We start from the raw sequence: 25,385 nt of genomic DNA on the forward strand, positions 1-25,385 counted from the left end.
AGAGGGAGCAATGTCTGGAGAATACGGTGGCAGGGATAGGACTTCCCATTTTAATGTTTCCAAGTACGTTTTGACCTCTTTTGCAACATGGGCTTCAGTGTTGTTGTGCTGCAAAATCATGCCTCTCACTGTATTGTGGCTGTTTTTCTTTTAATGCTGTGCTCGAACGCATTAATTGCGTTCGATAACAGGCACCTGTGATTGTTTTACTTGGTTTTAACACCTCATAGCACATGACATCGAGCTGGTCCCACCAAATGCAGAGCATAATTGTGGAGCTGTGAATATTCAGTTTGGCCATCAACGTGGAAGCATGGCTGGGATATCCCCATGAGTTGTTTTTAACACCTCATAGCACATGACATCGAGCTGGTCCCACCAAATGCAGAGCATGATTGTGGAGCTGTGAATATTCAGTTTGGCCATCAATGTGGAAGCATGGCTGGGATATCCCCATGAGTTTTTGCGTTCAGTTATTGTAATTAACCCATTTTTCATCCCCGGTCACAATGCAATGCAAAAATCCCTTCTGTTTTTGTCTCTGAAGCAACTGTTCACAAACACCGCTCAACGTCTCTTGGTTTCAGCTCACATGGGACCCAAGTTCCTTCTTTCTGAATCATGCCCATGGCTTTGAGATGTTTTGAAATGGCTTGCTGTGTCACACTAATTGTGCCAATTCTTCTTGAGTTTGACATGAGTCTTCACTCAGCAATGTCTCCAATTCTGTATCGTCTATAACATTCTCTCTTCCACCACTATGGTGCTCTACGGTGTTAAAATCACCATTCTTGAAGCGTTGAAACCACTCGTGACACATTCTTTCACTAATAGCACTCTTACCATACGTACTTGAGAGCATTCAATGAGACTCAGCTGCTGATTTCTTCTATTGAAACAAAACAGTAACACCTCCCACAAATGACAAGAATTAGGCTCGTAAACTGACATTTTCAATCAAGAACAACTCTATGATGCAGATACAAATCAACTAATGTTTGAATGTGGTTATGTTGACCGAGGCACCAAGCTAACTGCCTGATGTCTGCGATCTCTTTCTTTCAACTGCTACTTACCGTTGTTGCCAGCTACCGGCAAATGGCAGAAGCAAAGTTGTACACCTTGTAATAATTTTATGTTGTGAAGATCAGTCTGTTTATGCATCGTAACTCCTATCACAAATTAAAATAGGGTTTTCCCAGTACTTCTGTTGGATGTTGAACTGATAGTACCACCTTGTACCACTCATTAGAGCTATCAATACTAAGCTTAACAGTGATTTTAGTCAAAGTAGACTTGATCCTCTCAACCTGTCCACTGGCTGTAGGAAGTCTGCCATTATTAAAGTGTGTTCCTTCTGTAGTGCAGTACTCCTTGAATTCTTGAGAAGTAGAGCAAGTCCCTCTGTCAGTAATTACTTGCACTGGATTTACAAAATTGGCTTTCTGTTAAGTCCATCTTGCTAGTTGCTTCTATTGATCTTGTAGTCTTACACATGATAAACTTGATAAATGCATCAAAAATTCTTTGTTTTTGCTAACATTTTTGGAGAACAGCGATCTTGTAAGCTATAAAATTAGTGAAAAACAGTCTAGAGCATAATGGTTATTTTATGTGAACAAACTGGTTTCGGCCTAGTCTTAGGCCATCTTCAGAATAACACCCACAGCTGATGTTGATGACATCCAGAACTGTCAGTAGACCTCAGTTGCTGAAGCAGAGCAGTTTCAGCAACTGAGGTAGGACTGTTCCAGATGTCATCAACATCAGTTAATGGTGCTATTCTGAAGATGACCTGAGACCAGGCCAAAACTGGTTATTTTAAATAAAATAACCATCTCAATCTAGACTGTCCTTCATTAATTTTAAATAATTCTTAGAATGTGGTTGTATCCTTTGTACTTTGATTGAAGTGGTCCAATATGATCCATGTGATAAGCCCATAATGGTTCACTTTTATTATGATAAGGATAGTTGTTATTCACCATGTAGGGGAGAATGCTGAGTCATGTACAGGCACAACAAAAAGACTGTCAGAAAGTGAGCTTTTGACCAACAAGGTCTTTTTTTGACACACACACACACACACACACACACACACACACACACACACACACACTCACACTCAAACGACCACAGTCTCTGGCAGCTTAACTCGGACTGTGGCTTAAGCTGCCAGAGACTGTAGTTGTGTGTGTGTGTGTGTGTGTGTGTGTGTTCGACAAAGGCCTTGTTGGCCAAAAATTCACTTTACGACATTCTTTTTGTTGTGCCTATCTGTGAGTCAGCATCTCCACTGTATTTTCTGTTGTTTGATAATGGCTCAGTTTCTTTGAATAAGGGATGAAAGAAACTTTCTTTCCTGATTTCTTACTTACAATTAAACATTTTACATAATTTAAGACCCTTCTTTTGATCTTTTTAGTCAAATTCGGTCTATAATTTTGTTTTACTTCCTCCTCAGTTTGCTTAACTCAGTTCTTATGCACAAGCTTGATGATTTTACATTGCATAGTATGTGAAATTGTCGGAGTATCTCTTCTGTCATAAGACTTGAAAAGAATTCCACATCTCATTATAAGGTTTTTGTGGTGTCACCGCCAGACACCACACTTGCTAGGTGGTAGCTTTAAATAGGCCGCGGTCCGTTAGTATACGTCGGACCCGCGTGTCGCCACTGTCAGTGATAGCAGACCGAGCGCCACCACACGGCAGGTCTAGAGAGACGTACTAGCACTCGCCCCAGTTGTACAGCCGACGTTCATAGCAATGATTCACTGACAAATATGCTCTCATTTGCCGAGACGATAGTTAGCATAGCCTTCAGCTACATTTGCTACGACCTAGCATGGCGCCATATTCACTTGATATTAATGTATCATCAAGAGCGATGTTCTACAAATGTGGATTAAAGTTAAGTATTCCAGAAGCTACGTACTTTTCTTTATAGCATTCATTACGTATCCTGTTTCAGACCTCACGCCAGCCTGCATGAGTTTAAGCGCGTGCCTTTCGGCTTCCTCTCATTGTGTCTAGGCTGTCTTGCCTAGACACAACAGTTTTCATAAGGCCGTTCTTTGAGAATGCTCTTGACTGCTGCTAAACCATCATCCTTCTCTTGAGCTTACTGTCTCTAGCAATTAAACCATCTGCAAAACCAAGCAGTACATTCATACACTGACTTAAGGCACCTATATGTTTCAGCCTAGAATCAGAGTGGTATTCAATAGTGTAGGAATGCTCTTCCAAGGCTAAAGCCCATCTTGCTATTGTTGGTGACAAACCCTATGTATCCATAATCTTTTTGATTGCAATGCAATCCATTAAAATTTTAAAATGTATTCCTCACAAAGACACACTGAATTTCCTTAAGGCATTAACAATAGTTGAAACTTCAAGCTCATATCTATTGCATTTTGCTCTTGAGGTGTTTTTACTCATATGAGACTGGATGGAACTTGTCATTGTCTGTAGATTTTTGCAAAATGCTTCTCCAAAACATTCTTAGCTTGTGTCCCTGTGTAACTCAGTTTTGCATGTTGGGCTGTAGCTTTTTTAAACTGGGCCCAATGAAAGAATATCTTTGAGCTTGAATACTTGCCTCTGCTACTCTTCAATCCTATGTTCTCGATTATTCCTCAATAAGTCACTCAGGGGTTTGGCAGTTGCATGCTAAGTTGAGCAAAACTTCCTAAAGGATCCTATCAGACATAGGAAGTTTTGTATTGCTGCAATAGATTTTGGTTCTGGAAAATTTTGAACAGCTATTGTCTTCTCAGGTGGAGGTCAGATATGTCTAATCTGTATAACACATCCAAGAAATTCAACATTCCTCTTCAAGAACAGGCATTTTACAAAATTAATTTCCAAGCTGTATTCTTCTGCAGTTTCTAACACTAAATCAAGCCACTGAAGTGCCTCATGATCACTCTTTGTTGATATTATAGTATCGTCCATGTAAATAAATATTATGTTCTCTTGAGTCAATCCCAAAAAAATCGTAAAATGCTGGAACACTACAGGTGAATTTGATAAGCAAGGTGGAACTTTTCTAAACTGAAACTACACTGAGTGTGCCACAAACGAGGTATATTTTCAGCTTTCTTCTTCAACATCAATGTGGAAAAAAACATTCTGGAGGTGTTGTTGTTTGTTGTGGTCTTCAGTCCTGAGACTGGTTTGATGCAGCTCTCCATGCTACTCTATCCTGTGCAAGCTTTTTCATCTCCCAGTACCTACTGCAGCCTACATCCTTCCGAATCTGCTTAGTGTATTCATCTCTTGGTCTCCCTCTACGATTTTTACCCTCCACGTTGCCCTCCAATACTAAATTGGTGATCCCTTGATGCCTCAGAACATGTCCTACCAACCGATCCCTTCTTCTGGTCAAGTTGTGCCACAAACTTCTCTTCTCCCCAATCCTATTCAATACTTCCTCATTAGTTATGTGATCTACCCACCTTATCTTCAGCATTCTTCTGTAGCACCACATTTCGAAAGCTTCTATTCTCTTCTTGTCCAAACTATTTATCGTCCATGTTTCACTTCCATACATGGCTACACTCCATACGAATACTTTCAGAAATGACTTCCTGACACTTAAATCAATACTGGATGTTAACAAATTTCTCTTCTTCAGAAACGCTTTCCTTGCCATTGCCAGCCTACATTTTATATTCTCTCTACTTCGACCATCATCAGTTATTTTGCTCCCCAAATAGCAAAACTCCTTTACTACTTTAAGTGCCTCATTTCCTAATCTAATTCCCTCAGCATCACCCGACTTAATTAGACTACATTCCATTATCCTTGTTTTGCTTTTGTTGATGTTCATCTTATATCCTCCTTTCAAGACACTGTCCATTCCCTTCAACTGCTCTTCCAAGTCCTTTGCTGTCTCTGTCAGAATTACAATGTCATTGGCGAACCTCAAAGTTTTTATTTCTTCTCCATGAATTTTAATACCTACTCCGAATTTTTCTTTTTTTCCTTTACTGCTTGCTCAATATACAGATTGAACAACATCGGGGAGAGGCTACAACCCTGTCTTACTCCCTTCCCAACCACTGCTTCCCTTTCATGTCCCTCGACTCTTATAACTGCCATCTGGTTTCTGTACAAATTGTAAATAGCCTTTCGCTCCCTGTATTTTACCCCTGCCACCATTAGAATTTGAAAGAGAGTATTCCAGTCAACATTGTCAAAAGCTTTCTCTAAGTCTACAAATGCTAGAAACGTAGGTTTGCCTTTCCTTAATCTTTCTTCTAAGATAAGTCGTAAGGTCAGTATTGCCTCATGTGTTCCAGTGTTTCTACGGAATCCAAACTGATCTTCCCCGAGGTTGGCTTCTACTAGTTTTTCCATTCGTCTGTAAAGAATTCGTGTTAGTATTTTGCAGCTGTGACTTATTAAGCTGATAGTTCGGTAATTTTCACATCTGTCAACACCTGCTTTCTTTGGGATTGGAATTATTATATTCTTCTTGAAGTCTGAGGGTATTTCGCCTGTTTCATACATCTTGCTCACCAGACGGTACAGTTTTGTCAGGACTGGCTCTCCCACGGCCGTCAGTAGTTCCAATGGAATATTGTCTACTCCGGGGGCCTTGTTTCGACTCAGGTCTTTCAGTGCTCTGTGAAACTATTCACGCAGTATCATATCTCCCATTTCATCTTCATCTACATCCTCTTCCATTTCCATAATATTGTCCTCAAGTACATCGCCCTTGTATAGACCCTCTATATACTCCTTCCACCTTTCTGCTTTCCCTTCTTTGCTTAGAACTGGGTTTCCATCTGAGCTCTTGATATTCATACAAGTCGTTCTCTTATCTCCAAAGGTCTCTTTAATTTTCCTGTAGGCGGTATCTATCTTACCCCTAGTGAGATAGGCCTCTACATCCTTACATTTGTCCTCTAGCCATCCCTGCTTAGCCATTTTGCACTTCCTGTCGATCTCATTTTTGAGACGTTTGTATTCCTTTTTGCCTGTTTCACTTACTGCATTTTTATATTTTCTCCTTTCATCAATTAAATTCAATATTTCTTCTGTTACCCAAGGATTTCTACTAGCCCTCGTCTTTTTACCTACTTGATCCTCTGCTGCCTTCACTACTTCATCCCTCAAAGCTACCCATTCTTCTTCTACTGTATTTATTTCCCTCATTCCTCTCAATTGCTCCCTTATGCTCTCCCTGAATCTCTGTACAACCTCTGGTTCTTTTAGTTTATCCAGGTCCCATCTCCTTAAATTCCCACCTTTTTGCAGTTTCTTCAGTTTTAATCTACAGGTCATAACCAATAGATTGTGGTCAGAGTCCACATCTGCCCCTGGAAATGTCTTACAATTTAAAACCTGGTTCCTAAATCTCTGTCTTACCATTCTGGAGGTCTAGCATGGAAAACACCCAGGTATCTTGTAGTTTATCTAAAAGATCTTGTATGAGGAGCAATGGATAATGATCTTTCACTGCGATCGTGTTTAATTTGTGATAATCTCCATTTTTCTTTTTTACAACTAACACCTGGCTAGCATATTCAGATAAACTTGGTTCTGTTATTCGATGATCATGCCACTTCTGGACATGGATGTTAACAATTTGTTTCTCTCCTGGTGACAATCTTATGGGTCTTCTACATACCGGTTGTTGTTCTCTCACAGTAATCTTCATCCTGACATCACTGGACTTTGTCTTCATTGGGGTGTAATTAGTCACTAAATCCTCAATGTCTTTCTTTGTTTCATCACTGACAGAGTTTTCAGTGTCTAATTCTAGTTTGTGTGTTACATGGATACATGGAAGATGAGCTTCCCCTTCAAGTTTTCTAATTGTAACTCCACCCTTGTTTATTAAAACTTCAATTTGATCTAGAAAATCAATTCCATCTACCATTTCTAAATTCATTGTGGCTCTGGAAACCACACAAATATGTTTCAATTTTCACACAATCAGTCTCGACAATGCCTGTAAAATACGCATGTGGAGAGATGAAGTTTTTTCCAGAACCTATCAAGACTCCATCTGTTTCTTGCAAAATTGGAGCATCCACAGACTAATGAACATCATGTCATAATAAATTAAATTGGTTGCCACAGCTAATTATTGCCTTCACTTCTCAGTTAGTTACTCGTACGTATTTAATTTTGCATTCTTAACACTGTTTGCATTCATAATCGCCTTTTGATTATTCTTCTTGTCCCTTGTTGTTGTGGTTACAGTCACTTGACTTGTGACTGCTTGCATCACAGTTGAAACACTTTTTGTTTGGATCCCAAGCTGTGCGTGTAGTATTTCTGTTACTTGAGTCTTTAGCCTCTTTCTTAACGGAGTTTAAATTTTCACTGCTGCAACTCTTTTAATTTCTTTTCAGCAACAATTTCACAGCTCTTTCATAATGCCTCATTTTTTCCTTAAACTTTCTCACACTTCCAGTGCCATAAAGTAGAAGTTTTATGCTGGAGTCAGCTTCTGTTCCATCAGTCACATACTGAAGTAAGGAGTCAAGTATTATTGGCACGGCTGGCAATTTCCTTCATTACAGGAAAATATTCTTGAAGAGACTCTTCTTGTTTCTTATTTCATTGAGCCAGCAGTTGGTTAACCTCCACAGCTTTTGTTTTCATGCCAAACTCTTCCTGCAAAGCTTTCTTAAATGCAGCCCACGATGTAAGACCCTTCTCACCATGAGTAGAAATCTTAGCCAATCCTTCAAGTGATTTTGCAAAAACAAGCATATGCAGTTCACTCCAATCCATTAAAAGTGCCATTTACTCAAAAGTCCATGATCCACTTTTTAACTGGTCATCTTCCAGTGCCCTAAATGACTTAATTGCACCCTCGACATCACTAAATGACAGAGTAAATTTACATTGATCTTGTGAATGCAGTGAGATTAGTGTTTTGCTTTTATCTCTTGTTCCTAAATCAAAATCTTTTTCCATCTTCTTCTCAAGTAAACTTTATGTTTTATGACTACCCATTTGTATTTCATCCTCTTCTTCATCATCAGCATTGTCTCCATCCCCTTCACATTCTGTGTCATCATTAATTTTCAAAGTAAGTTTGTCAGTTTTAGATAAATAATAACAAATCTCAGTAGTCATGTCATTTTTCTCTAATAGCATGGCTAAGCTGTGTGCCTGTGGTTAAAAAAAGTTGTCAGGATTACATCCTTTCCACCATCTTGCAGATTTGAAGATAGGTTTCTGTTTAAAATTAAAAGAAGTTGTAGAGCTGGTGGTGTGAGTTAAAAATCTCCCTCTCTCCCTGTGTGTGTGTGTGTGTGTGTGTGTGTGTGTGTGTGAGAGAGAGAGAGAGAGAGAGAGAGAGAGAGAGAGAGAGATAATGCCAAATTTAAGTTTAAACAGTGGAAAGGACATGTTGGAATATCAACAGTTATGAAAGGATAGATTGCTATTCACCATAAAGATGGCATGTAACTGTTTGAGTTTGCCTGAAAGCTTGCAAAGCTATTCACTTTTGCTACAATTCATGCCTTGTACATTAATTTGGCATATTCTAATTTTGGAGGCAATTATCAAATGGTCCTTAGAGTTTTGTTTGCTTCTTTCTTGTCACAATGTGTTTGATAGGAGATCAAAAGACAGTTTGGCAGTATTAAATGATGGAGAGGGCAGCATGAGTACGTACTGTTACAGATGCAAGCAGCTTTACCACCTTTACCACAGTCCCGCCCCCCAGTTTTAATATTAAGACCTAAAATCAATTTTGTGTGAAAAGTGTGTACCTTACAAAGCTTATCAATAAATGATAATGAAGTGGAAATGTTTGAAGCAGAAGGAAACCTACCTACCAGATGCCGAAACATAGAAAAATCCAGTAAGAGGGGGGGGGGGGGGGGATGTTGAGGTGGAAGAAGTAATGTTGGACAACTGTTGGAACTTCATCAATTTTAACATAAAAGAGAAAACAAAATTTAATGGGGAGAAGTAAAAAAGAAATTTACATAGAGGAATTTAGGGAGATGGAAAATAACCCTGAAATGTGGTTCACATGAGAAACAAGACGTAGATAATGAGTTGGAAGTATAAAATAAGTTGGAAGTATAACACACAAGATCAAGTCACATTTTAGAAGTGCCTGACAGATTGTAGTTTTGAGAGTTTTGTTTAAATTTTCCACAGTTTGTGTGCTGACACATTATAATGCTCATGTTAAAGAGCAAGTTTTTGAGACTGAACTAAACTACTGCAAGGACAGTACTACTGATGCACACATGATTCAGAAAGTTTTATAAGAATTATTAATCTAAGATCTTGATCTAAAGACATTTTGAAATCATTCACTTTTGTAAACAGACAGTTGTTGTCTAGAAGACTGAGCTTGGTACAATACCCCCCACCCCCCACAGGGATCACAAATCTTTTTGAGTATGTGATTGGCTACCATGGGGCCTACAACTTTGCACCACAACTTCCCTTTCTGTGGTACAAGCTTATGTTTCCACTATCCCTTTCCCCCCTCTGTCTTTCTAACAGAATGTCTTCCCTCTGTCTTTCTAACAGAATGTCTTTCTGGTGCAGTTCCTGCTTGGCCCTGGTACATGTTTTATGACCTTAGTTTTCCATTTCAGTTCCAATACTGTCTACACTTTTCATTAATAAATACTTGGTCCCCATTGTTGGGTTTGACCTGCCACCACTTTTCCAAATTTTTCAGAAGTGCATATCAAGCAGGTAAAGTCTCCCAGTGTGATATGTGTTCCACCTTCGTGCCTTTCCACCTTAGCACCTTTCTGTTCCAATGAGATAGTATGCTGAAACACAGCTTAGTGGCCATCCCATTGTGAGGGGGTCATCTAGTACTTGCATGCTGGTAGCCCCTGACCATGCAGGGACTGCAATATTGTGCCTGAGCTGAAACTTCCCCATGTATGCCAAGGAGTATGTGCCCATGGTGCTGGGGCATGGGGACTCCAAGCAACAGATTACTAACCTGGTAGCCATTGCTGAGGGTGGGTGGCTCCCACGGGGGAAGCACCTGTTCCGAGCTTGTGGCACTGTGGTGGATGACTTGCATTTGAAGCTGATGGAGTTTTCTCCCACTTGTGGTCATACGGCCCCATCAGCCTACTCAGAAGGAAAAAAACTTATTCAGCGCAGAGAGATGGCCACAAAATGTTTCCTTGGCTTGCTACACCATGGGAGGAATGTAGGGCCAAATGACCAGTATAGAAATACTCCCTCCATAGAAATACTCCCTCCAATATTTGATTTATACAAGGACAGATGGCGATTCTTCTTTGATTAAAACAGCATCCCCTGCCCAGTTAAGGGCGTTGCTTGCCTGTGACTAGCTGGGTAACATTCAGGTGACTGTCACTCCCAGTAATAATCTTAACATGGTTCAAGTCATTATTTTCTATCATGACCTTCTCTTGAAATCTGACAATGAGGCGGACCAACTTGGAGCAATGGGGTGTACACTTTGATAGAACAGCTTTGTGCAACAGTTATAGAAACCGTCATTTAGAAAGCACAATATTTTTTGAATGCTGAATTTATAATCCATGGGACAAATAATTGGTACTGACAGTTCAGGCAGGCAGACAGCAGTGTTGCTAGACATGGGTTATGCAACCCCACACCCAGTCACTACTAATCACATTCTCAAATGGCAAAAACAAAAGCCTCGACAACATGCAGTTAATGCATGAATTTATTTAGAGCTGCTGTTTGTAATATATAAACTCCAAAACTTGAAAAGTGTTATTTAGTATCTAGTAAGGCAAAATATCATAAAGATATTTGTTATACTTAACTGTAGAAATGAAAACTATTTTCACAATGTCAGCAAACATTCACAGTTTTTATTTTCGTTGTTAAATAATTGCATTATGAACTAGTTCTGCATTGAGCAGCTAAATAATTTACTCAGTGGGATGACAGGATGCTGCCATGGTGCCTTTTTAAATTCTCAAGTGTGTTGCAGTTATGCTAATGGGAAAACACCACTCATATCACTGTCAGATCTGATTTAGAATAGCTCTTTTCTCTTCTGCTTGAGCTATGACTGCTCTCTCACAGATGTATTATTAAATTTTCTGTGCATTTTTCCATGACATCTTTGTGGCTGCTTATCTAATGACACATGCGGTTATGATCACAGTTTTTGTCCAAATCTTACTTGTCACTGTTTACAGCTTTTACTGGAAGATTCTTAATTATAAAGATCAATTCTGTTTGTTATTTTTTTTTTTTTTTGCAGTGTAATTTATTATTTGTGCCCATACCCATTGAATTTCATTGAAATGACAGTGGCATGGAGGAAGCTGAATGATTTCATGCCCTTGCCTTTTATCAATCTCATCAGCTCTGTATGCTGGAAATTGTTCCTTTTGTGCTACAATTTTGAGCAGTTCAGCCGTCTTTGAAAGTTGTCTGCCATCTCCATTTAGTCTTTTCATCCACTGAATGAGGTCACAGTGCCCCCCCCCCCCCCCCTCCCTCGAAGTTTATGTCTTAGATGTGAACAATAGAATGATGTGGGGCATTATCCATTATCCATAATGAGCACTGATGGCCTTGTCAGATTTGTCATAAGCAGTGTCATGAACCACTTTGAGAAAACTGTGCTGTTCATCTCTTCATTGTAATCACCTGTCTGTGTTGAAAGAAACATTAACAGACAGTTTGGAACAAAATGCCTGATGTACCTGCGCATAAATCAATAATTTTCCCCCCTTTTCCAACAGGCACTGCCATTGCATCCTTGGACATTTCATTTTTCGAGCCACTACTTGAAGAATGGCTGGCATTACTCCAAGTTTCATCTCACCATGTTGCAGCCATGATTTTGCACAGAAATCTGCAATGCCATGCAACGACACCAGTCCTATCCATTAATATATCACATCCATTAAACACTTAGAAGCTGAAACCTATGTCTTTGTGCACTGTATGCAGTGAAAATTTACTGCCTTTAAAAAGATCATCTTTATGGAGGAGCAATGTAGTTAATTTGGGATTTTCCCTTTTGTTATAATAGCCTGATGACATATAGCATGTTTGTAGGAATCGGTCAAATCTCTTACTTTTTCCTTCGCTGCTTTTTTCCTGGTGTCTGCAGCCTTGATTTGCCACTCTCATCACAATCTATATTGTACTGTTCTTCCCATATCTTTACAACAGTGTTCACTTACTTTCAAAGCTGTTCAGTTCCCTTAACAACCTGACTGACAGGATAAAGGGGCTCACTTTTCTCCTTTTCTTTGTCTACATAGTCCTTCACTGAACATGCAGATTCACAAACCTGGCTGTGTAGCACGATTTTCTTCCCCAGTTTCACTTCACATCTTGGTCTTGCAAGTTATGCAAGCATAACTCATCACAGTGGACATAGTTTGAAATTAATTGAAGTAAATGAACTCATAAAAACAAAATAAACTATGAACTAGATTTCTAGTTACACAAACAATGAAACACATGCATGTCAATTTTACAACATGGCAATGTGGCTTGTGCTACCTGCTCGAGCCCAGTCCATTACTGGCTGGCGTGCAGTGGTCACCAGACAATACAGTAACAATACTGAGCTGTCAGTACCAAAGACACATCTTCCAGACTACATTGTTGAATATGATTTAATGTTTGAGTAGGTATTGTAACGAAAAGTATTTTGATTCGTTGCCCATAAGAGAAAAAAAATACTTATTTATTTTAAGCCATTAAATGACCTGCATTGGCAGAAAGAATAATAATAATAATAATAATGTAAACCATAAAACCAGTAAGATTATAGCCAAAAATTAAATTAAATTTCGTGTGGCACTGTTGGTCAGGGACATCCCAAGGTGTGGGTTCAGCTGCCCTGATGAAAAGGGTGTTTCTCCTCTACGCACATTGGCCCCTTTCCTACAGATAAGTGAGAGATGTGTCATATGTATTTGTGGAGTGTAGATGAGTGTAATGAATGTGTGTATAGTGTAGTGTCACATTTGTGTTGTGTGATTATAGTCAGAGGGAGAGGGTGATACCTGGTGCCGGCACATAGCTTACTCCCCTTTAATAACACCAAGGGAGCAGCTCAGCTATATGTCCCAATCCTACAGATGAATTAACATCAATAGTGTCACATGCTCTCACTTCACGAGACAGTACTGCTACCGCCTCTTCTCCCCATGCCAGCAAAAAAAATTTCGTGCACCACAAGGATTCAGACCAGCAGCCTATCTCAAGAACTGCACAGGCACGTGTTAGTGACCTCAACTTTGAACATGGATATTACAGCCAAGATATTACTTGTAGTACTTTTCTGTGTGGAACTATGCTTTCTTTGTATAATATATTTTTGTAATACTGGAAATACCAGAATGAAATTTTTACTGTTTGATAAAAGTTCAGGTTTGTGATAAAAACAGCTCTAACCAAAAACATCTTTGTCTTCTAACATTTGACAGCAACTTAGGCAGAATTGACACATTACTCTGGCATTTGATGTATCAGGTTGGTTTTGTTTTGATCTGTTTTGGGCAGTGACCAACATTCGTTTGATAGGAGATATAAGCTTGGATGAAAATCTATTAATGCACTCCTTAACATGCGATTAAATGCTTAAAACTGAAATCAACAACACACATGAAACATCGTGAGTTCTTTGACAGATGATCACATTTTTGTCCGTTACCCACATATGATTAGACTAGTGACGCTTGATATACCTGTCCTTCCAGCATGTATTGAAAGAAAATTGGTAACACTCTGGAATGATTTCACATTCTTTTATTTACCATTCTGTGGGTAGTCAATTACAATGAATGTGAATTATTGTATAATCCAGCAGCATATCTGCAAGATCCGAATCCAGACAAGGTTAAGACACTAGATTTGTGATTCTCAAGTTTTCTTGGTGCGAATGATTTTAATAATGTGATTTTGGTGTTCTGCCACGTTATTCTTTCCATTTTATGCACAATAGTATGACAATCAGCCCAGTCATCATCTTTTAGGTGCTGCAAGTTTTATTGGTATGTTTACTCGCTGCTTGGGCTCCAACCAGACTGTGAACTATCGTTGTCGCACCTCAATGTGTATAGCTTTATGTTTTTCAGACCTCGCACTGATGTTCTGTGAAACACATATTCTTTCAGCTTTTTCAAACTCTGGCGGATATGATGGCTGTTAAGATTTTAATAAACTGAGTGCTGGACCTCAAGCGTTATTTAACTTAACACTACCATCTCTGATTATTTGGTTTTCTGATATCTTTATTTCAACAGAATCCTTAATTATGCTGTCCCAGAGGCAGTACCTCGAATATAATCATGAAATTAAATACAATGAGGCCAGTATTGTGATGTAAATTCTAAGTTTGTGGTGCAGCATAGTTAGTGTCTGTCATGAACAAGGACAGTGGTTTCAATTTGAATAACGCTTGGGGTCAGGCACCCAATTTATTACAATCTTGTTGGTCATCATATCCATCAAAGTTGAAAAATGCTGAGAAACTTTTGTGTTTCACAGAATACTAGAGCAAGGTCTAAGAAACAAACGTGTCAAACAGAGCAGTGGACATCGGGAATCGAACTCAACTATGAACAATAGTTTACAGTATGGTTGGAGTCTAGGCAGCAAGTACACGTAAAAACAAAACTCACAGCATGTGAAGAAGACAGTTGGATCACTTGTTGAAATATTGTGCATAAAATGGAAACAACAGCTCGATACAACACCAGGAAGCACACAGTTAATTACTAGATTTGTATTTGAGCAGCCATATTTGTAATTTCTATTTCCACGTATCAGTACAGGTGAATGTCGTTATAACCCCACCAGTAAAGACACAGCTATTTCCTTTCAATACTTTTGCTCCGATAGAGTTAGTGTGGCGTCTTTATAGATCTTTCTTTAATCGAGAGATGACTAAGATGTTCTTATTTGTGAATATACATCATTGTGTTTTGGGAACAACACAGTGGTACCACTGTTCATCATGAAATATAAAATTTGAAAAATTTGACTGTCATCTCTCTCTCTCTCTCTCTCTCTCTCCCCCCCCCCCCCCTGGCGCAACCCCCCCCCCCTCCCCCCACCTCCTCTCCCTTTGTGAGACATATTTGTGTCTGCCAAAAATTCACAAACATGTTGTAACATCAGAATTGGGAAGCAGAGAAATAGACAGGTCAGTTATCAGAAGAAAACCAAAAGACTTGAAAAAACATTGGAGGTACTTACTCATGTTAAAACACTTATTCATGTTAAAATTGAAGCCAAAGTTGCAGTACACAAAATGGAAACAGACATAAACAATTGGGTGTTTCAATTGAAACCACGTCTAGTTTCTCTTCAAATATTACGTGGGCTTTTACTCTTAACATTAATTGGTCCATTTATCACCAGTTTTTTTTTCTTTCTTTTGCAATTGATGAAAATCTTTGTGATCTATTATTTTGCACAATGAATAATGGAGGCCGCAAAGAAGGTACAAATTCTACTATAATTATTTGTCTTATGTTTGATGCTATATAATGCACATTTCCCTACTACATTAAGACTGAAACTGAACTTTGTAAAGAGTATGATCTTGTTATATCTTTAGTTAACATATTGTAAGAATAATCAAAATACTGATATACAATAAAAATGAAATATGATAAATATAAGGGGCAATCAAAAAGTTTCGGTTTGAAGGCCACACAGACCAGAATCAGTATGCCAATTGGGCAATATTACCATGAACACTGACACACTCATCCCACCAATGCACCAGCTTGAAGATACCCATTTGGTAAAACACTGTCTTGCTGCATTAATAAGTCTGTAACTGTGTGCTGCATATCCTCATGTGAAAGGAATTGTCAAATCTTTTGGGGCATTTTTTTAAGGAACCAAAGTCAAGATAATCCCATCTGGGAAAGATCAGGACTGTAGGGCTGGTGCTAGTGTGTCTCCTATTTACATTGGTGTAACATCTGCATGCTTTGCAACATTTGCAATATGACATATGTTATCATGAAGCAGCAACAGCCCATTCATAGTTTTCTTGAACATTTCTCCTTAATTGCATGCTATAATTTCTCCAGCTTTGGTCAGTACCATTCCCCAGTGATGGAGACACCAGGTTCCTTGAATTGCTGTCTGTAATGGATGAAGCTAGCCTCCCAGATCAACCAGCATTTAGTGTTGAATTACGATCAGCACAGAACTTGGCACACCATTCCACAACTGTGGTTTTTGGCCAGCATGTTGCCCCGTACACATGCTTCTTTCTCCAAAGGATGTGTACAGGTGTGTGTCCTTTGGCGGCCAAGAGAAGCACCAGTCCTTTTTGGGGTAATGCTTCCATAATTTGTTTTCTCATTTACCACATGCACATAAGAAAGACACAAATGCCACATTAATCCCTTGCCCACATGTTGGCACTTGTATACCCACATTAGTCGCGCTGCATTGCATATATGATGCAGCAATGCCCTCAGATGGAAACATTTTGATGGCCACTTACATATTCTTGTCTTACATCAACAACCCCTTTTGGTATGATGATAAACCTTGATTTTAATTTCTTTTCAGTGCTCTAGGACTGTGGTTTATTGTGCAGCGTACAAAGCAGTGCTTGGATTTTTCTTGTACAGCTCACCTAATACACCTCATTATATGCTGGTACTACAACAGCCACTTCCCAAGTGCTTTCTCATGGTGGTTGTTGAATATAGTGTGCCTCACAATCATGTGTGTGTGTGGAGAATTTCTTTGCATGAGGACAGAACTACAAGCAATTCCTTTAAATATGGGACCTAAAGCAGACCTGTGATGATTAATGGTGCAACAGATGACTTTAAATTTCCATGTTTGTGCTCGTTTTACTAGGAGAAATGTAACATTTGTCTTAAAAATAAAAATGTTCTACAGCTGCAAATGCATTTCATGAAATTTGATATGGACATATAACAGACTGTGATATCATGTGGAGAAATCAACAATTAATCAGAAATACCAATGGATATAAAGATAGAAATATTTACATATGATCCATTTTTTTCATATAACTGCCCTTTTGCTGTGATTCTTACCCCTTTAAAGCTCAAAGTCTTTAGACTTTTGCTATAGATGTTATAGGATATCCTGTTCCATCATTGAAATATTAGCCTGCAAGACAAGATTTAATTAGCTACAGTTAATTTTCCAGACACTGAGAAGGCATTCGCTCCACAGATGTTTTTGAGAGTGCAGCTGCCAGGCAAGCATAACTAAAGCGATGCCTGTAAGCTTAGCAGCGTAAGTCTACAGCAAGAAGTACTCAGGTAGAATAGCGGTTATGCACACTTAAGAATTTGTACTATCAAATAAAGGAAAATCGTGGATGGAATGTAACAATATTATTAAAGGGTAGTTGCTACTTACCATATAGTGGAGATGCTGAGTCGCTGATAGGTACAACAAAAAGATTGTCAGAGAGTGAGCTTTTGGCCAGCAATGCCTTTGTCAAAAATAGACAAAACAGACGCATATGCTCATGCTCTCTCTCATGCTCACGCATATCTCACACACGTGATCACAGTCTCTGGCTGCTGAGACCAACCTCCGCATCCAGAGTGTGTTGTCGTGTGTGTGTGTGTGTGTGTGTGTGTGTGTGTGTGTGTGTGTGTGTGTTGTCTATTTTTGACAAAGGCCTTGCTGATAGAAAGCTCACTCTCTGACAATCTTTTTGTTGTGCCTATCTGCGACTCAGCGTCTCTGCTGTATGGTGAGGAGCAGCTATCCTTGTCATAATATTGTAAGAATTTGTACTGTCAGGCCCCAAAGTGAAGTGATATGTTTGTGCAACACAGTAACTTACACTGTTTTAATAAGTCAATTTTTAAAAAGGTTAGAAAAATCGTTAGGTCACTGAAAAGCAGTGATTCTTGTGATTACGATGCTGTTTCAACCCAAGTATTAACCCTTCATTACACATTTTTTTTTAGAAGTTAATTTTTTTTTAAATTTCAAATTGTTCAAAGATGTCAGGAAAATTGTTGAAAAAATAAGATGTTTTTAATTCAGAAAAAAAAATTATTTTTATTCAGTTTGCATTTATGCAAAACTGTGGGAAACTTATCAATACACTCATAAGTGACACTTTGCACATATGCAAAACCATGCGAAGTTTTTCACACAAAAAGGTTATTAACTGTAAAAAATATTTTTTTTGTGTCAAATTAACAACAGATATGAAAGAATTAATGACATTCAAAAATAATGAAAGACACATGTCTTAAATGCTGTGGAATGCAAGAAAGCAGTTTTTGTCTTTATTTAAACTTAAATTCACTTTGCACTTTTCACACATGATAAAGGTATAGCCTTTGCAGTTAGGGCGTTTGCATGTTGTTCTCTTCTTATTCTGCACTGGCCAGTGATCATAAGGATCTAACCTTACTTCCTTTGGAGGTACTGATGATCCCTTATATCTCATCCTGTTTATCTCTATTGGATCTGTGCTAGCTGGTCCACCTCGTTTTTTTTGCTCAAGGACCAATCTGGCAAAGAGTTTGAGCCAACTCAGTTCTAAATTTCTTCTGATTCATTGGCATGTTTACTGTTGTTTTTTCCATTAGTACCCTTCTGTACAGAATCCACGAATTTATTACAATTATATCAATCAGATGGAAAAACAAATGTAAATACTAGCATTTGGATCTAATCTTTATATGACATCTTCCAATGTTGCTATCCAACAAATCTTCATTTCCCATATGTGAGTTGTAAACAGAAACAACAACTGGACACTGCACCATTCTGTGCTCTCTCTTCTTTCTATCAAATCTTGTCACTTCAGATTTTGGCAGCTCACCAACAAATGTAGACAGGAAACAGACAATATTATTATCTTTATACAAAACAGAGGAAATGTCCACATTGTCAACAGTAGTGATGTATTCCTCAGAATAGCCACGTGCTTCTTTCTTCAGTTCCTTTTCACTTTGAAATTTGCATTTTGTTATCCTATTCCTTTGTACTGTTCTTACACTCCAGATCCCAAGTTTGAAAAGGTATACAACTAGATCCATAGACGTATAATATCTGTCAAAGTAGATCTTGTAATTCTGATACCTTGGAACTTCCCTTATGAGGCAAATCACCACATTTCCAGATGCTACAATATCTGGTTCATTATCTAACCTGAATTTTGGATTATTTTCTTGCCCACTGTAGATTACAATTTTGTGTGCAAACCCCATATCCCGACACAAAACAAATAGTTTATACCCCTATTTATGTGGTTTGTCGTTCATATAAACCTTCATGTGGTGCCTTGCTTTGGTTGCACAGATTTGTTCATCAACTGACAGACGCTCACTCATTGGAATCAAAAGACATTTTTTATTCACATGATCAATTATAGGCCTGATTTTGTACAATTTGTCATGATGTTGACTCTCAGGGTCTGGCCGCTTTGTATTGTCATTGAAATGCAAAGTGGCCATCAGACTCTCAAAGTATCTCTGAGACATTGTCTGTTTTACTACCTCAACACCAATAACATCATTCCAGAGATCACGAACAGCAGTAGGTGGAGCCAAAGAACTAAAAATACATATGCCTGTAAGTTCATGAATGTCATGAACATTGCAATTAAATGGTTTGTTTGGATTTTTTTGTGTGCTGTAAAATTTAGTTTCATCAACAATTTTTGTCATTAATTCATCATTAAAAAAATATTTTAAAAACTGATATGGCGTGGGCAACTGTAGCGCTGACTGTGGCAGTGAGGACTTTCCTTTGAATATAAATTTATCATTTCCAAAGGAAGCACTTCGTTTTTTCCAGATGATTCGATTTATCTGAACCTTTTGGTGTTTTTCAGAAGCTTGTGGTACCTGTGCATCAGCAACAGCTTCATTCTCATCATCCTTCAAACAATAATTATTTGAATTATGTGTATTAACTACAGTAGCCTCAGGCTCGCTATCACTATCTGCAGATTCCAGATCATTTACGTTTATTGTCGGGTCTCCATCTGAATCGTCAAAATCTAACTCATCTTCACTGCCAGAAGTGCATTCCAGGGCCATGAATTCTTCATACGTCATCACTTTACGTCGTCCATTGTCGAAATATGAGAATGACTCCATTACAGCACTCGAACTATCACGATAAACTAAGCAAAAGCAGAAAGAAGGAAACACTACTTCCTCATCCTTCGATTGTGGATAGAAGTATTATTATGCACTACTGCACATATGCAAACGAAATTGATTTGTATACTACTCATATATTTATTAGCAGAAATACAAGATGATCGGAGCAGAATCCTCTCCAAAGGTTGTAGAAACACTACAATTTTTTTGCATTCACGTGTTCTTCCATTCAACTACTAACAATCACTGCCGAAAGAGAGCAATGTCAGCCTGACTTACAATGCTACTCACAGCAACACACATTGTCACGTCATACACTCAGTAGCGCATTCTAGTGGCAGAATCTTATCAATTACATAGCACATCAGCAAAGCAGTTTCAAGCATTAAACTTCAAGAACAACGGCGAAAAGAGAGTTGAAACTTTGCTTTGCACATCTGCAAAGCAACACAGTGAAGGGTTAAAATCATTTGCTGGCTTGATACTGCCTTCCTTGAGTTACTTTTTTAATCCATCAATGAATCAATGTGTATTTCTTAAAAGACTGAAGTATGCAGTAGTAACACCCATTTTGTCTGAGAAGGTACCTTACAACAGGATATTGAACCATTTTTCTGAGAATAATCTTTTAACAGCAGCTCAGTTTGGCTTTCATGAAGGATTCTCTTCAGAGAGAGTCATAAATGATTTCACAAATTCAGTTGTGGTCGACCTTTACCTTTTCTATGTCCTGTCACAACCTTCCAGCAGTCCACTTGCAACAACCTACACCAGTACTCCGCAAACCACCATAAAGTGCATAGCAAAGGGTACAGCCCATTGTACTGTTTATTAGTGTTTCATCCCTTTCTATTGACATATGGACTACAGGAAGAACGTCTCTGTGCGTGCGATAATTATTCTGATCTTATCCTCACAATTCCAATGTGAGCAGTAGTATATTCCTAGAATCATAATTTAAAGTCTGTTCTTAAAACTTTGTTAGTAGACATAATTTAAAGTCTGTTCTTGAAACTTTGTTAGTAGACATTATTGGAATAGTTAACATCTATTTTAAAGAGTCAGCCACTTCATTTTCTTCAGTACCTCTGTGACACTCTCCCACGGATCAGACACATCTATGAACATTCGTGCTGCCTTTCTCTGTATACATTCAGTACCCCCGTTAGTCCTTCCCACGCACTTGAGCAATATTCTAGAACCAGTCACATGATTGATTTATGAGCAAACTCCTTTGTAGACTAATTGCACTTCCCCAGTATTCTACCAATAAACCAAAGTCTACCACTTGCTTTACCCTCAACTGAGACTGTGTGATCATTCCATTTCACATCCCTACAAAGTGTTTCCCACAGGTGTTTGTAGGAGTTGGCCAATTTAAACAGTAACTAATTGATATTATAGTCATAGGATACTATTATTGATATTATTATTATTATTAGCTTAGACAAGAAGAGAATATAAGCTTTCGAAATGTGGTGCTACAGAAGAATGCTGAAGATTAGATGGGTAGATCACATAACTAATGAGGAGGTATTGAATAGAATTGGGGAGAAGAGGAGCTTGTGGCACAACTTGACTAGAAGAAGGGATCGGTTGGTAGGACATGTTCTGAGGCATCAAGGGATCACAAATTTAGCATTGGAGGGCAGCATGGAGGGTAAAAATCATAGAGGGAGACCAAGAGATGAATACACTAAGCAGATTCAGAAGGATGTAGGATGCAGTAGGTACTGGGAGATGAAGAAGCTTGCACAGGATAGAGTAGCATGGAGAGCTGCATCAAACCAATCTCAGGACTGAAAACCACAACAACAATATTATTATTATTATTATTATTATTATTATTATTATTGTTATTATTATTGTATAGAGCACAATTTTATGTGTTTGAACAGTTAAAGCAAATTGCCAATCTTTGCATCACTTTGAAATCTTATCAAGATCTGTCTGAATGCTGAATGTTTATGCGGCTATTTTTGAATGCATTATGGGAACAGCAGTGATCAATGTCTTATAAATAATTACTATTAAAAACAGTCTTGACCACAATTTATTTAAGAGGTTCCTACTCAATGGTCTGAAGATGACCACAGTAGTGGTCGAAACCGGTCACCTTATTAAATAAATTGTGGTCAAGACTGTTTTTAATAGTAATTGTTTATGCAGCTTCTTTGAGACAGTTCTTCATTATACGTAACTGCATCATCCGCAAAGAGTCTGATGTTACTCTTAGTATTATCTGCATGGTAATTAATGTACTACATGAGCAGCAAGGGTCCCAACACACTTCTCTTGGTCACAATCGAAGTTGTTTCTACATCTAGTAAAGACTTTCCATCCAAGTTAACATGCTGCATACTCCCTAACAAAAACTCCTCAGTCCCGTCACAAATTTCACTTGATACCCTGTATGACCATACTTTTGACAATAAGTGTAGGTTTGGTACTGAGTCGCTTTTTGAAAATCAGTAAATACATCATGTACCCAAGTGCTTTCAGTATGTCATGTAGGAAAAGTGGGAGTTGGGTTTCACATGTTCATTGTTGTCAGATTCCATTCCGGTTGCACGGAGAAGGTAATTTGTTTGAGATAGATCAGTATGTTGGAGCTCAGAATATGTCCTAAGATTATACAACAAATCGATGTCAAAGATATTGGACAGTAATTTTGTGGATCAATTTTACTCCACTTCCATTGCTTTTTCCTAAGAAGTGGGCACAGTTTTTTGTTAGAGTGATCTTCGAAAGATTATAGTTAGAAGGGGGGCTACCTCAGTTGCAAATTCACTATAGAATCTGATAGGGGTTCTGTCGGGCCGTGGAGCATTGTTCAATTTTAATGATTTCAGCTGTTTCTCAGCACCATTGATACTAATACTTATTGCATTCATCTTTTCAGTGGCATGAGGAGCAAATTGGGGCAATTCTCCTGGGTTCTCCTTTGCAAAAGAACTTTTGAAAATGAAGTTCAGCTTTTGCTTTGCTATCCTCAGTTTCATTTCCTGTCTCATTTGCTGGGCACTGGACACTTAACTTTGGTGCCACTAACAGCCTTTACAGATGACCAGATTTTCTTTAGTTGTTGTGACAGATCATTTGACAGTGTTCTGCTAGGCTAATCACTGAAGGCTTCATGCATTGCTCTCATGACAGCTAAATGCATTTCATTCAGCATCTCTCTATCTGTAGCCGTATGCTATTTTTTACATCTATTATGCATTAATATCTGTTTCTAAGTTAGTTTACAGTGGCTGTATACCATGGAGGGCCCTTTCCATTATGAACTGTTCTACTGGATACATATCCAACTATTCTTTTAAACTTTAGTCATAGTTCCTCTACAGGGGTGCCAACATATAAAAAATTTTGGGGTTGGGGGGGCCATACTGGTGGTCTTGCCCTGGCAAATTTTCTAAATTTTAGATGAAAAATAGTGAGTTTCAAAGCTTTTTAAGCATTTTAGAGTCATATGATCAGTGAATATATAGCTCTGAAAAGACTGAAATTATATTTAAATTAATCCTAAACTATAATTTATATTTAAATAAATCCTAAAACTATCATTAAAAGAATAAAACATAAAATATTGCTGTTGTGCAGTAATAGCACTTTGATTAATAAGTGAAATAGCTAATTTAAGCTTACTTTGAATAAAAGCAATATCTCAAAGTTAATGCTTTAATACAGTTAATGAAGTTAATACAGTATGCCTAATACTTTCATTCAAAAAGTATGTAAATAGCAGGTTTTAATTGGGTCTTACACCCTAAAAATATTTGGGTATTTGAAAATAACTAATACAGTACTACAGTAATATAGTAATACAGTATTAAACTGGTACTAATATTTTGAAACTGAAAATTTAACATTATGTATATATTTAATTCTCTATTTTATAAAATTTTTTAATATTGCTCTAAATGCCATTATTAGGGCTAGAGTATCTTTAGAAAGGTGCAAATGTCAACTGTCTGACTGGATTACTGAATATGAAGTCGTTGATGACTGGTCGAATATCCAATTCATCCAAAACATCTTGGTGGGCATGAAGAACATCCAAGTTGTTCAATCACTTCTGTCCTATTGTTGATTGGAGATATGACTTCAGATGTCTAAAGGCGCTAAATGACTATTCTGCTGTTGTTATCTTGATTGGAACTACTTGGAGAAGCTTAATGCACTTCACTACTTTGCATAACATTTCTCCAACTGTAGGCTCTTGTGTAATTTACCTTCTTACATCACACATGTTTGTTAAGACCAGCTGTTTTTTATTAGCGATATCAGCTAACATATTCAAATGTAAGCACAGCCTCTCAATGTCTAGGTCATTTTTGAAAAACTCATTTGATTTTTCCAAATTTGTTTCACCTCTGTTTACTAAAAGCAAGCACTCTTGTTCAACTGCAATGACCTATGTGAGTCCAGTTGAAGCAAACTGCTCAGTAATTCAAGAGTGCATCATTTCACAAACTTCAGTGTAAATAGCTTTGTAGGATTCCTTTGGGGTTTTGAAAGTGTGCAGTGAGCTGGCTTTCTTGTTTTCATACTTCTTTGGTATACTTCAATTCCGAGGAAGCAAAGGATCATCAACTTTTGAAGGTTTTTCTTTTAAACACAATTCCCAAAAGTGTTCTAAACTATCATGCCTTCCATTCAATATACAAATAAAAACCTCATATATTTTTTCCAGATTAGCAACATTTAGATGAAGGCATTGAATTTTTTCATTGACATTCTCTGCTGGGTTCATTGCATGCCAATAAGGATGTAAAAAAAAATAAGTCTTTAATTGTAACATTGACTCAAGGTAGCCTGCATATTTGTAACCTGCCTCTGTTTTGTCCTCTGCAGAAAATGTTTAAAAAAAACTCTAGAAGTTCTTCACAGTTTTTCAGTATTCTCAAGATACTAGAAGCTCGCATAGTCCATCAAGTTGGGCAAAGGTGTTGTACACGAGCTTGGTCGTTGGCACTCCCACAGTGTGTAATTCTGAAAAGTCCCATCCTTTTGTTGGATTCCCTTACGGTATTTATTAAGTCCTTGGCTAAAGCCATAATATCCCTCATAGATGTAAGATGGCGGAGACTGTCTACAACTGCCAAGTTTAAACTGTAAGCAGTGCAGTGCACATAACCTGCTTCTGGTTGTATATCCAAAAGTAATTTCTTCAGTCCTTTGAACTTACCTCTCATACTTGAGGTACCATCATAGCACTGTCCTCTTAAGTTATCTATTGACAAATCAAGATGAGCAAAAAAGTCTTTTAAAATAATAAACAGAGTTTGAGATTCAGTTATT

The 25,385-nt window shown here is 38.0% G+C and overlaps 1 protein-coding gene across 1 annotated transcript in view; it reads left to right on the forward strand.

Moving 5' to 3' along the window:
- Positions 1 to 16,876, forward strand: part of LOC124802964 (protein SYS1 homolog) — a 41,872-nt gene extending 24,996 nt beyond the window's left edge. Inside the window, exon 3 of the mRNA XM_047264055.1 lies at positions 16,531 to 16,876. Within this exon, the coding sequence (XP_047120011.1) occupies positions 16,531 to 16,771 (241 nt within the window). The 3' untranslated portion in view covers positions 16,772 to 16,876. The remainder of the gene's footprint in view (positions 1 to 16,530) is intronic.
- The last annotated feature ends 8,509 nt before the right edge of the window (positions 16,877 to 25,385 follow it).

Source organism: Schistocerca piceifrons, chromosome 6 (assembly GCF_021461385.2).
Source record: "Schistocerca piceifrons isolate TAMUIC-IGC-003096 chromosome 6, iqSchPice1.1, whole genome shotgun sequence".
Classification (NCBI taxonomy): domain Eukaryota; kingdom Metazoa; phylum Arthropoda; class Insecta; order Orthoptera; family Acrididae; genus Schistocerca; species Schistocerca piceifrons.